Genomic DNA, 13229 nt, shown 5'->3' on the forward strand with positions numbered 1-13229 from the left:
CCTGGACCGGAACTCAGTAGTAGTCCGGTTTAGCGATCTCCCTAACCGAACTGAGGCGCCAAAACCCAAAGGAGTCCGGTACAATCGAAGCAGCGAAATCAGAGTAAAAATTTCGCCCCACCCACCCACCCAGTTTGGGGTCCCACCCGCCCGGCGGGCTCGACCTTGATTGCTAAGTGGGGCATAAGCCTGGGGCTGCTATGCCTTTTTCCCCCAAGAGGGCGCGCTCTCCGTGAGAAGCGCGCCGCGAAAAACGCCTGATGTCTGGGAGACAGCACACAAGGCGAAAAGGGGGGAAGAGAGAGCACCTCTCCAACCCATACCCGGCCAACTTGAGGAAAAGGAATTCCTGGGTTGACCTAGACAAGAAGTGTGATTACTTCCCAACTGACTCCGAGTGAGTCTAACCATTGCAATGACCTAAGGTTAGACTCACCAATACCGCAAATCCCTAAGGCGGATTGGATGATGGGAAGTCTTCCATTTTACAATTTGTATTTGCAGATCTATCCCAGCCAGGGCCAATTTTACACATTGCTTTGCATCACACAACCACACTAAAGATTACCAGCAACTGCATCGCAGAAACACGAGGTGAATTTTGAGGAGAAAAAATATTTATTGCTGTGTGCGCATCTTGCGGGGTCATGCTTATGGCAAGGTAAATCATTTTTTACGCCTTCACCTTGCGCACAGGAGAAAACTATTGACCCTTCAGTATTTTGGTCATCCTGACGTCGTGAACCTCCCGTGCGCACCTCACCAAACCGGGAATCACTTTGCGCACATTAATTTCCAGGTCATTTTTTTGAGAGGTGTTTCTTCCTGGAAGCGCAAACTAGAGGGGCCCTGAAGGCCCCCCAAAGATTAATTATGCGTGATACCGAGGGGGAGGAAAGACATCCTCTTTGACTTGGCGGGTCAGTTCACTCTGCACCAACATGCTGATGGGGCAGTCTCCGGAGCACGCAGGCACCGGCCGATGAGGATCTCTCCTCTCCGGGGAGGTACAGTCTGTACTGACCAGCCAAAGACCAAGAGGCCTCCCTCTCAGCAAGCAGGCACATACTCCTGCCGTCACACATATTTACCTCCTATGCGTCAAGGAGGCTGCTTTATCCGCCGGTTGGTACCGCCTGTAACGACACGCCGAGGTACTCCTCGGCGTCGTAATCGTTGTTTGGGGCCATTCCACTTACGAGGGCCCCCTTTGTATGTATCTCCAGGAAGACATGCCGATGAAAGAAATCACTGTGAGCAAAGTCACTCCGGGGTGCTTTGAGAGGCGCTCGCAGGACGTTCGCGTGGACGAACAAAATCCCCGTGCGCCACGTCTTCTCTCCTTGGAGCGAAGTCTAACAATTTTTAGGAGATCATATTCTCTTCGGTCTTATTTAGCCTGACAAGCACGAGTCGCAGGCCCACGGCAGAAAACCAACAAGATTGATATGTACAAACCCAGGCTATCTCGGATAGACAGAAGGTGGGCCCAGGGCCATGAGCAACATACGGCTGATTCAGGCTTCGGCCCAAGAGGCTTGGTGGAAACATCCTTAGCGTCAAATCTGCTTCACGTGTTATCTTACCAGAAAGTATTAGGGGGATTCATAATTGAATATTCTTAACTTCAGGGCAAATTTGAAGGTGTTTCTGAACAACTTAAAAAAAATGATGAATTGTACTGATTGATCAGAAGCACCTCCATGTGGACAGATTTCTTTTTTTTTTTTTTTCAGAAGCACCTTAGAATTGACTCCAAAGTTTTGTAAAATTCAATTCTGAACCCCCCTAATTGGATGCACTTGGGTGTCCCAGAGACAGCACCCAAAATATCATCCATGCCTCTGGCCAGAGGCATCCAAATCTATTAAGTCAAGATCCTCTCTCACAACGGCGTCACAAGCTGTCACCATGGGTCTGTTGGGATACCTTCTTGGACTTCATGACAGTGCTCGGACTTGGTCGTCCCAGTGATGGATCCACAATCCCAAAATGCACCGGCGCCGGTGTACCATTTATTTTTCTTTGGCTCTCTCCCTCCCTCCGAAGGGCGGAGGGTTACATAATGCTCCACTACATAGGGATTTTTTCCAAAGATATCTAAATATGTTGTGGGACAGATACCTCTTTCCAGCGGCCCAGCTGTAAACTCTAAAAAGCACAGACGCGCTGAGAATCTGCCCTCAAGGTAGTCAGCAGAAACTTGCGCATGAGGAGATCCGCCGCTTTACGGGACCCTGCGCAAATTTGTCGGTTTCAGGACTAAGCTGAGAGGGATGAGCAATAGCCAGGTTTATCCTCTCAAATGCTTCAAACTTGCATAAAAAATCCAAATACTCCAGAAGTCCCAATGTATTCTCCTTGTCTTCGGTAGCTTCAAAAGTTATCAACAACTTGATGACTAAACGTTGAACATCATCGTTTATATTTCAATCTTGAAACTGATTCTAAAGTTGATCTGTCTCCTTTGATGAAGTGTCATTGTCAGTAAAATTTGAGATTACAAAAAGGATCAGGCCATTGGCCTAACCTCCCGGTTGTAGAAGAAATACCATGGTCGGTAGAGGTAACGAACACGACCTGCCATGGTCGCTCGGACCAAGGGCTTGCTGTCAGATTGTCTGCGCAGTGCGATGTCAGATTAAGGGGAGACAGGTCATCATTGACCTGCGCTAACCTAAATGTTTCCCCACAGCGGGGCTGACGTGCTGGAATCAAAAGACCAGCCTGCGACTCAGCAAGATGAAAAGCTCAACAAATGATACACCACGCCACAAACCAACATTCATTGACAGAGGCAGCTGCGCCATAGCGCTGTGACAAGGATACAACTCCTTGAGACTGTACGGCTTTCAGAAATAGCCACTGACAAACAAGTACCTGTCGGTCTCAATCGGATCTCGGAGCATGTGATTTGTCTAAAAAGTAATTTAGGATCGATTGCAAGCTTCATTTGATATTTCTACGTTTTGTCTCATGGAAAGGAGGCCACATAGTTTAGGGATCGTAAACTTCCGTGCTGCTGTCATTGTTTTATCGCCGGAAAAGTGAGGCAAGTTGACTATATATTGCTGCTACTTTTTAGTTGCACCCTTTTACCATCCCAGTTCCTCATCATCATCAATTATTAAAATTTCTACTGGATACCAGCCAAGATAACCATGCTTTTAACCAAGATACTAGTTTCATTACAACTCTTGTGTCACCATGACATTTCAGCACACCCAAATTCTTCCTCAAAATATTTAGGTAAGAGATCAGAACACCTTGTGCCAGCAGGGGCCTGGAGCACCATTGAAGACGAAGCAGAAGTATCAAAGTTAGATTGTATGTCAATCTTTTCATCTTGTTGTGGTTTAATATCACAGATCAGGGATGAAGAAATTCTATTCTGAATACCACAATTTGATAATTATTTTTCTGTAGCTGTGAGAGAAGTTGGAGAATCAGCTTGTATGCATGTTGTGTCTTTTGTTACCTTATGTCTGCTAAAATTTGGTATTAATCATTTCTTTTCAGCCAAAAAAATGAAAGAATCAGAAGGTTAGTCCTTTGATCTCAATGAATGAAACAACTGCAATGTGGACACACCTCTGATACAATCAGATATCTGAATTTTCATTCATTCTCATCAGTAACTTGTGGAACATCTGAGATTGAGGAATTGCATCCTGATGAAAATTTGAGTGGTGAGTAGTATGATTTGACATTCCCTTTCCTTTAGCCTCAATTCAAATGCAGATGCACTGAATCATAGTTATGCAACTAATTACAATGGCAAAAGATAAATTTAAAAAATTACACATAAACACTTCAGGATCAAGTGTTGATCATTACATTGAGAAATTTCTTAGATTATTAGGAACTTTTCATAATAATTGGCAATCTTTTCACAAAATTGCTAAATTCATTGAGTCTCAAACTTTAGATGCAGATGAAGAAACAGTCTTTATGTCAAAATTTGTTATTTTCCTGGAAGCTTTAACTAGTCAACAAAAGTTATTTCTGTGGGAATTGATAGAGGGTCTAAAGCATCCTTTACCCAATAAGGATGGCTCAAGCATAGTACATGGGCATGTTTATCCCCCAAGGTATGAGTATTTACTCAAAAATTTATTGAATGAATCACAACTATCAATGGTTTGGGGAATTGTGAGGAAGATTGGATATCTTCCAACAAGAAAAGAGGCTTCACAAGAAGACTACAATATTTCCCATACAATTTTAAATATTAATACCATCAAACATCCTGATCAAATTGACATTCAAAATTTAGATAAGATTGACCTTGAGATTCCCCAAGAGCTTTCAGATAGGATCAATAAGGAGAAGTCCGCTGAAAAAGCCACAGATATGCTTTTAGAATGGCAATCAGAATTATATAAACCTTGGGATGTTCCACAAATAGTCAAGCATCTAATGACCACCTTGGAAGATACACATACCAAAGAATATGTTTTGGAACTTATGGAGTACATAGATTTTAAAGAAAAAACTGTAGAATTTGAGAAAAGAAACGCCAAACAGTTTTGGCTTCAGAAATTGGATCCTGAGCAATCCAAAGCACTTCAGAAATTAATTATGATATCACTTGTTTCAGTTTGAATATAGATTCAAACAAATTTCTCCATAGTCTAAAGTGTCTTTCCATCTTACAGAAAAGAGGAAAACTGGCAAGAATACTGATGTGCTATGATTCTACTTGATGCTCTGAAAATGTATCATATTCCTAAAGGCTAGGTTTCCACTTAGAATTTTTCAAATATTCCAGTGAAAGTTAAACTACTGATATTTTTCCTTTTATCTATGCTAAATACAATCTAGGGTATTTCAAACCTGTTTTTGTGACAAAATAAACCTTAATAAACAAGAATTCTCATGTTTCCACATCTCATACACAGCCATTTTTCATAAAAAAAATCATCCACAAGAACCATCTGAAAGAAATATGTCTCTTTACACAGCTATCACATGTTGGAATTCTTTGATCATCCCCAAATGGGGTGTCACACCTTTTTTCCTTTTACTCATTCATTTTCACAAATGTTACTGCTACGAAAAATTGAACATTCTGTTCATAGTTTACTTATATATGCAGGCTACAGTGAATGAGGTTTTGATTATCCATGTATTTTGAGGGCCCTTTTTTCCACTTAGCCATCTCATCCGAGGCTGAGGCCCATTATCCCTTGAATAGATTGAGTTTTTATCGGCCTGTTAAGCTACTCTACTTTAGCCTGCGCTAATGGTGCTCACAGGCTCATGGTTTCTTCCCTCTCATTACTGGTTAGAATTTAATCATCATCATGGCATCTGACTGAAGTTGAATTTGAGAATAAATTTTTCAAGCAGAGAATTGTATACTGGTAGATTGTGACTGCCAGTTAAGGAGAGAGGTTTGAAAATTGAGCCATGTAAGACAGAGTAAGGCTGGGATCCAGGTCTCACTAGATACATACTTGCATTACAATTGGCTACAACACAATGTTTAAAAACTAGAGTGTGTGCTTTAGTCAAGGAAATCTTGTCTCTGTTTAATAATGACGGTGTCTTAAACCCTTGTATGACCATTTGTGGTGCCCCCAACAACATGATTCTACACCACGGGTGCAGTCTGACGTCGATCCGACGTCGCAATTTGCGTCAGCGCCCACCTTTCCGACGCCGCGCTAAGCCAACGTGGAATTCACGTTGGGAGGCAAACCGTCGGACGCGTCAGATTGCCGCTGGCGTCGATTCGGGGGGTCGGATTGAGCCTGGCGTCAATCCAAGCCGTCGGATTCATGCCGGCGTCAATTATCCCGTCGGATTGATGTGGGCGGCAAATTTTCAGGTTTTTTGACTAGCGAGACAGTCAGGTCGTCAATACCCTACAGTCAGAGCAAGCTGGTCGGATTGACCCTCACGGCGGATCTAGAGCAGCTTTCCCGACGTCATATCAGGGTTGGGCTGACTCCGACGCCAAAATTGGGTCAATCTTTCTCCCTCCAGGCGGATTTAATCCGGCAAATTATTTTGTTCCAGGTGGGTTTTGCTCCGCAAATGAATGCCCAATCAGATTTGGTACAAACCCGGAAATTATTCATTTTGCCATTTGTAACGGTGCTGAAATTGCGAGCGCAGGAAATTTATACAGGACACGTTGTAGATAATAAATATAAAAATGGTGGTGTAGTTTGGTGTACGACTTTTTTGGGGGATGGGAGAAGATGTGTATGGCGTGTTCTAGGAAAAGGGGGGATGAGGATGAAAACAAGACTACCAGCAAACAGTGATGGATTCTTTATGGGCTTGAAAAACACGTGAGCCACCCGGGTCCCGAACTACAGGCAGATTAGGTGGCAACAGGGGAAGGCGCAGAAGGCTCAGGAAGTTGCATGGCGTCCTGAACTTCTTGCATGGTCGGCATGAGAATCCTTGCCTTCACAATATCTTTATAGAGCTTACCCTGGCCAAAGAGTTCCTTGTCCTTCGCAATGACCAGTTGAGCATGTCTAGTTTGACCAGTAACAAGAGGTTATGATCAGATCGATTGTTCTCAAGTGAACCAGAATAAGCTTACTTTTGTCGGAAGGCAGTAGACTTCCATCGGAGATCTTCTAAACGTTGATCAATCATTGTCCACTGTGTGACACCTTTGGGGTGATGATTGAGGTAGTTCGAGGCCGTCTCCAATCGTAGATGGCTGAATCGGATTCGTTGCTTCCAAGTGATGTTGGTGTGGACTTGTTGCCCCTTCTCACTTTTTGGAAGGAGTTCCTGGATCATCTGTGACCAACCAGCAAAAGGAATTTGTCAGCTTGCACTCGCATTTGTAATTGTAGAAACAGTACAAAGAAATAACTTATTACCGCCTTGATCAGCGTGTCAATATCTGGCACCGGTGCACTTGGCTGAATTTTTTGGTTCTCCAACATCTGAGTCAAAAGCTTGGAACAAAAGTGTCAACCTAATGCAAAACGTTGAGCATTTTCAAAGAGGAGCAGGGTGCTGCTTACCCAGTCTCTCAGCTGTTGTCGAACGTATTTCACCAAAGAGCTAAGTGCCTGACGATAAGGCGACTTTCCGGTAGCATTGTTCCCATCATGGCCTTCCGGGTAAAACTTGGCTTTGTATTCCTCTGGTTTTTGATCGGCTGCGTCCTGGGTAGTTTGATGAGAACAAAGCTTCCAAAAGGCATCAAATCAAACAATCGAAAGGATGCTTACTCTGGTTAATTTAGGAAGCGACTTGGCAATAATATTTGAGTGCTTATCCACTGTAGCAGTGTAAGCTTCAATATCAGTCTTGACTATAAAACGCCTGGCAGTGTCGCGAATAAAATCCTAACAAAGAGAAATTGGTTATTGTACAATATGTTGAGCGCATCATAATGCAGATAACTGATTGATCAGAATCACTCACTTTGAAAGGATCCTGAGTAGTTGTTCCGGTGGTTTTGGGCTCAGTCGCAAAATGTTGCGCAATCGAACTCACGAGATAGATGGATCTTGCGTAATGCTCTTCGGGGGGAGACTGTTCAAAAAAAAATCAGGATCAGTAACAAACAGCAATAATGAAAAGACTGACCTTAACAGCTTTGGAAGCGAGTGTACCAAAGTGATCATTGAGGTGGAAATCGTTTTGAAGCTCTTCAATCAGAGAGTCCATCAGATGATCAGGATCTTCCATATGTTGATCCGACTCGGCTCGATCTTGATCAAAGCCCAATTCATCGCGGCCAAAGAGTTCGGAATGTTCAGTCTCTTGCGGCCCGTTGGTGGATCTGTTGTTTTCATCATTGATCTGACTTGGGGCTGGATGGTTAAAGATGTTTGAAACATTGTCTTCATTGTTGTCAGACATGGTCAAGGGATGAAGACTTGGAAATTTTTTGGAAGGTGTTGATTGGCTGATGGATGAGAAGAGAAAAGACGAGGTTGTGGAGGAAGAGAGACCACGGCTGGGATGGTTGAATTGGAAAAAGTGACGCAATTTAAGTCACAATTGAAATGTCAGAAATGCTGAAAAGGGCAAGAGGACATCAAATCGCTTGAATTCCTTTTTACTCACAACGCACCCTGAAAAACATCATCCGAGGTCCTCCTTTGTCAAAATCCGGCCATGGCGAGACACATAAACAACCTGGTGGATGATACTTGTTAGAACATTCCAACAAAATAAATTCGAGAAAACAGATTACTTACATTTTTAAATCTGGTCAAAAAGGTTTTAACGAATATACAACACCCGATGGACCACGATTTGTTTGCAAACCTTGTAAAAGTCGGCCTCTGAAGAATAAAGTCAAACATTCAAGGCTCGGCAACCATCTGTCAAAAGCAAAGAGCTATTACATTTCACTCGAGAAGGAGAGGCTTTCTTGTACCGGGAATTCTACTGTTGGCCATAACGTACAATCACAAGGAGGTCCTAGTAACAGTACTGGCTGGGAAGAAGAGGAAAACTTGAATCAAGATTTCGAGGAGATGTTTCTAGATAGGAATTTTGGTAATGCAGAAGATGATACTCACATGGAAATCAACAGTCCGCCCAATGATATGCCGCCTCCAATTGAAGAATTTGACGAACCCGCCTTGGCCAAGGAATACTATGACTCTGACGACGATCGGGAACTAGATTGGACTGATATGCTACCGGAAGATGACGATGATCAGTGCTCAGAAAAAGAGGAGAGGAAAGAGGAAAAGAAAGAAGATGAAAATGGAGAAAACTCAGCTTGGCATCCCTTCCGAAATAAACTCGTAAGCTCTGAGAAGCCAAAACTCACTCAAAAGATTTTTAACATTCATCCGTGTTGCTTTGAAAAGTATTTGGCGGGATCCTTGATTGTAGGGTTCTTACATAAAATTATCTCACGCTCAATTTATAACCACATACGAGTGGTACTCCTCACATTATGTAATCTAAAACTTCCCGGATATGAAGCCTTGCGACAAGAAAGAAAGAGGATACGTACTGCTGTCCACTATCCAGTAACACAAAAGAATGCTAGCACGAGGAAAACTTGTTTTTCTCTTTCGGCGAAGAACATTGTCTCCCATGTACGTGTATTTTTTGCTTTCTTTTTGATCATCTCACTTACAAATTCTGTGTTTTGTTTCTTAGGAACTGGCCAACCCTTTAGTTAATCCACATTTAGATTTTTTTCCCATTGATGCCGAAGGGAAAGATATTTTCAAGCTATCACAGTCCCGGAGATGGTTGGAAGACTTTTCGCGCACTCAACGCGTCCAGATGTGTGTCTCAAATAAACAGCATTACTACATTTTTGAACCGGTAATGCAAAAATCCTCCTCAGATATTATTGTTCCTATATTTTTCTATAAGTACAAATGTTCTACTTATTCGAAGTGCTTCAAGCCATCCATTACCTCAAGTACCGGCGGCGGCAATGATAGCTTAGTAATCCAGATTCCATCCAACATTCGGTTCGAAGACCCTAATTTGATAACATTACCCGTTGGAAAATTGGGATCAATTTACTCGGAAATAAAGACTAAGAAGGGAAAGAAATTGGCGGAAGTTTGCGGAAGTTTCATGGAAGGTTTGTGCACTTTTAATTCATATTCTATTCGAGTGACTGCCATTTCCTGATTTTATTTGAGATTACCATACACATCATCTCTCCATCAAGAGTTCCACTGTGGTCAAGTGACCAAAATACCTCTGCCTAATCCCTGGAGGACCGAAGCGCACAAGAGGATCATTCGACACACACCAATAAGCCTTTACTGTGATGACACTTCCGGGAATGTGTCAAAACAATGGAACAAGCATGTTTCATATTATTTTACGTTGGCCGGACTTCCTCCGGCGATTTCAAACCAAGAATTCCATTGCCACTTCTTGTGCACATCAAACACCGCCGGTCCTTTGGAAATGGGACAGTTGATTGTCCCAGAACTCAAGTAAATAATTCATGCCGTTTATGTGATGTGGATTCCGAACTGAAAATGGGTTATTATGTAGTCAAATGTCCTCTCGAGGATTTGATGCGTATGATATTGGTCTCCAGGAGGAGGTCTTGGTTATGACCCCGGTGATGTCCTTCCTTGCGGACTCTCCGATGCACGCCGAAATTACAAATACTCCGGTACCTTCGTCCTCCCTCAATCCGTGTCGATCCTGTGTGCTTTCGGCTCCTAGTCTAGTTGAAAAAGTGACAATGAAATACCTGAGGGAGTTCTTACAGATTAGCTCGCATGGAACTCAGGTATTTATGATTTCCCCCTCATTTGCTTAACAAGTTATTCCAGCTTCCTGATATCATTCTCTCTTTGATTGATTAGGCTTTCAATCAACACCGGTATTGGCCTAAGATGATCAAAGATTCCGAGGCAATCTGGGAATTGGTGAAAAAGAAGAAAAGCGAAACAGCATCCGATAAACTTTCAATTGAACGTGGCGTTTGAGATCAACTCAATCGTCATTTCGCATTGGAAATTTACCAATCAAAAAGACTGAAGAAGAAACTTAAAAAGAAGAACGAGCCAATTCCGGCGCATCTGACTGCCGTTATTCCACCATACATAGCAGATCTGATCAAAAATGATCCCAATTCATTACTCAATCCGTACTTGGAACTCGAAGGTAGGTCAAATTCATTCTATTTTGTGGGATATCTTTCTCTGGAGTGTATATCTGATTCCTTCAATGATGACGCCAGGATTTGACGGTTCCAGGCACACTCCTGTGGAAATCTTACACATCTTCTCGCTTGGTGTTGTTAAATATGTTTTTCGTGATTTTATGGACCACCTCAAACCCGACGAGAAAGCGGATCTTATAGGCTTGTGGCGATCATTTAACACCAACTCTTTGAATATTCCATCACTTAAACCCGTGGGTATGGTTAAATACTCTTCGAGCTTAGTCGGTAAAGATTTTAGAGTCATAGTTCAAGCAGCTCCATTTTTATTCTTCCAATTCATGGACGAGCCGACGCGGAATATTTGGCATGCTCTTTGCCATTTAGCACCGCTTGTATTCCAAACCCATATTGAAGACATGGACGAGTATCTGATTGAACTGAAGATCTGTATTGACATTTTTTTATATCATGTTATACAATCATCTGCGCAGTGGATTAACAAACCGAAGTTTCATATGTTACTCCATCTACCAGATTCTATTCTTCTCTATGGACCCGCCGGTCTGTGTTCAACTGAGAAATTTGAAAGCTACAACGGTATTGTGCGCAATGCTTCAATCCACTCAAATCGACAAAGTCCTGGTCAAGATATTGCTATCACTTTCAGCAGTTATCATTCATACCGTCAAATATTTTCTGGAAGCGTTTTTTTTGATCGGTTCAAGAAGAAATTAGCAAATGTTTCATCCCATGTAACAGATGTTTTCGCCCTCAATACCAGCATTCAAAATCTCTTTGGCTATAACAAATCCATCTCATATCCAACTCAAACCTATCCCTTGATCAAAAAAGCATACGTCTCAGAAATCGATACACTTGCGGTCCCTCAAAGGCTACAGGATCATTATCACGGCCACAACATCCAGCAAATCTCCGAGGTGCATCTGAATGATAAGGAAATACTGAAGAAGAGTTATTTTATCTTGGTATGTTGGCCCTCTCCACCTGCACATCTCAAATTCTGATTTCTACCAACTGAACTGCGGTGCGACCAACAGTTTAATCTTCCTTCAGGTCAAAACTCGAATAATCCTACTGTTGGTCGTGTGAATTCGATTTGGTGCATCAGGAGGCCTTCAAAACCATGTCGGTACATTCTCCACGCAAGTATACTCAAAAGGATGGAAAATTTAAATGAGTGGTATCAAATGGCCGAGTTCAGAGTTACTGAACAGTCCCTCTTTGTCAACGCAAAGGTATGTAATGAACTCCTATGCTTCTCCTGCAATATACTGAATGCTGCTTCCCTCTTCGCTGTTCTAAAATTATCAGGAAGTTGAGAGTTGTTTAAACCTGCAGCACAATTGCCACGATGGTAACTGCAAGCTTACGAAGACGCGTAAGCTGAGAATAGAAAGGAACGATAGCGAGGTTAGGGCGCTTGAGACCACCCATCAGGACAACAAGCGATTCATCTTGAATTCCTGCTCCTTACGTTCTGTCAATTCGCATCAAAAGATATCCGGCCTTGTTTTTAAGAGGATCGAACCACTTCAATGGATTGATACTTTGCACGAGGGCTTGAATAAATGGAAGGCTAATAAAAAGAAGGGCAAGACAGTAATTCCCTCCAGACCTTCAACCTCTCGTGTTGATCCTAGCTTTCGTATTTAGACTACACAGTGTATGTATTATAATATAGTACAAAACAATTTCAATTTAAGCCTTGGTGCTAGATTCCGGTGCCTTGTGATTCTTGTCCAACTCTGGTAAGTTACGAGGTGGCGTCTGGCTTGATAGGCGATGAAAGACAACAAATCCACCATCGCTCTATTAATAAATTTCAAACCTGTATGTTAGTATTGATCATGAATGTGAATTTGAATGACGAATGAGAACATACAGAGAACGGTTTCTCATCTTCCCTATTTTCCTTCTTAACCGCTTTGCGCGCTGGATTGTTTCCCTCCAAAACATGTGATCGAGGGCTTCCGGGATAAGTCGCATCTATACAGTATACATGAGTTTGGCCGATGATGTATGGGTGGTCGTGACTGTTTCCGGGGAAGCTGTTTGAGGATCTGTTGTTGATTTGCGGCCCATCGATGATGTATGGGTGGTCGTGGCTGTTTCCGGGAAAGCCTACTGGGTTTCCTCGACGCATCGCAATGACTTGAGCAGGAGAGTTGTTCATGTTTTTGGTGTTCTTGAGGTGATTGCTTCTTGAATTGGTGGTTGTTACTCGACAAAGTTTATAATGGCACCGTCTTGACCTCTGGTCAACCCAGATGGGCATGATCCCCGGGCTATCTCGGGTGAAGAATCAAGCCCATGAGGTCAGATCAGTCGGCCAAGTTGACATCACAAGCCGACCAACCCGTCTAGTGGGGGGGGGGGTCAGATGGGTTGGCTCGCCTCCTCGGACAGCAATTACAAGCCGACCGACCCGTCTGGTGGGGGGTCAGATGGGTTGGCTTGACTCCTCAGACAGCCAACCTGTCAAAGCCCACTGACGACCTTTCAGGTGAGCCGACGCTCATGCCCCGGCCGTCGGGACCGTCGCCTCGATCCATGCGCCAGGCCGACCATGCTTACCAGCGCATCTGCACGGTCGGACTGCCCTTCCCGTCAGGGA

The 13229-nt window shown here is 43.1% G+C and overlaps 4 protein-coding genes across 4 annotated transcripts; 2 read left to right on the forward strand and 2 right to left on the reverse strand.

Annotated features, from left to right (window-relative positions):
• Positions 1-6334: 6334 nt before the first annotated feature.
• Positions 6335-7845, reverse strand: PtA15_8A513 (uncharacterized protein; the record flags this gene model as incomplete). The annotated part of the gene is made up of 7 exons (XM_053171951.1): positions 6335-6494; positions 6563-6768; positions 6852-6917; positions 6999-7142; positions 7209-7325; positions 7405-7515; positions 7570-7845. The coding sequence occupies 7 exons, from the start codon at positions 7843-7845 to the stop codon at positions 6335-6337; spliced, it is 1080 nt and encodes a 359-aa protein (XP_053023163.1).
• A 102-nt stretch (positions 7846-7947) lies between these two features.
• Positions 7948-10415, forward strand: PtA15_8A514 (uncharacterized protein; the record flags this gene model as incomplete). Its single annotated transcript, XM_053171952.1, has 5 exons — positions 7948-7993; positions 8209-8744; positions 9109-9547; positions 10155-10216; positions 10293-10415. 5 exons carry the CDS (start codon positions 7948-7950, stop codon positions 10413-10415), a joined length of 1206 nt encoding a protein of 401 aa, XP_053023164.1.
• Positions 10416-11775: 1360 nt separating this feature from the next.
• PtA15_8A515 (uncharacterized protein) lies at positions 11776-12268 on the forward strand (the record flags this gene model as incomplete). Its single annotated transcript, XM_053171953.1, has 2 exons — positions 11776-11850; positions 11927-12268. The coding sequence occupies 2 exons, from the start codon at positions 11776-11778 to the stop codon at positions 12266-12268; spliced, it is 417 nt and encodes a 138-aa protein (XP_053023165.1).
• A 45-nt stretch (positions 12269-12313) lies between these two features.
• On the reverse strand, positions 12314-12788 carry PtA15_8A516 (uncharacterized protein; the record flags this gene model as incomplete). Its single annotated transcript, XM_053171954.1, has 2 exons — positions 12314-12424; positions 12498-12788. The coding sequence occupies 2 exons, from the start codon at positions 12786-12788 to the stop codon at positions 12314-12316; spliced, it is 402 nt and encodes a 133-aa protein (XP_053023166.1).
• Positions 12789-13229: the final 441 nt, after the last annotated feature.

Source organism: Puccinia triticina, chromosome 8A (assembly GCF_026914185.1).
Source record: "Puccinia triticina chromosome 8A, complete sequence".
Lineage (NCBI taxonomy): Eukaryota > Fungi > Basidiomycota > Pucciniomycetes > Pucciniales > Pucciniaceae > Puccinia > Puccinia triticina.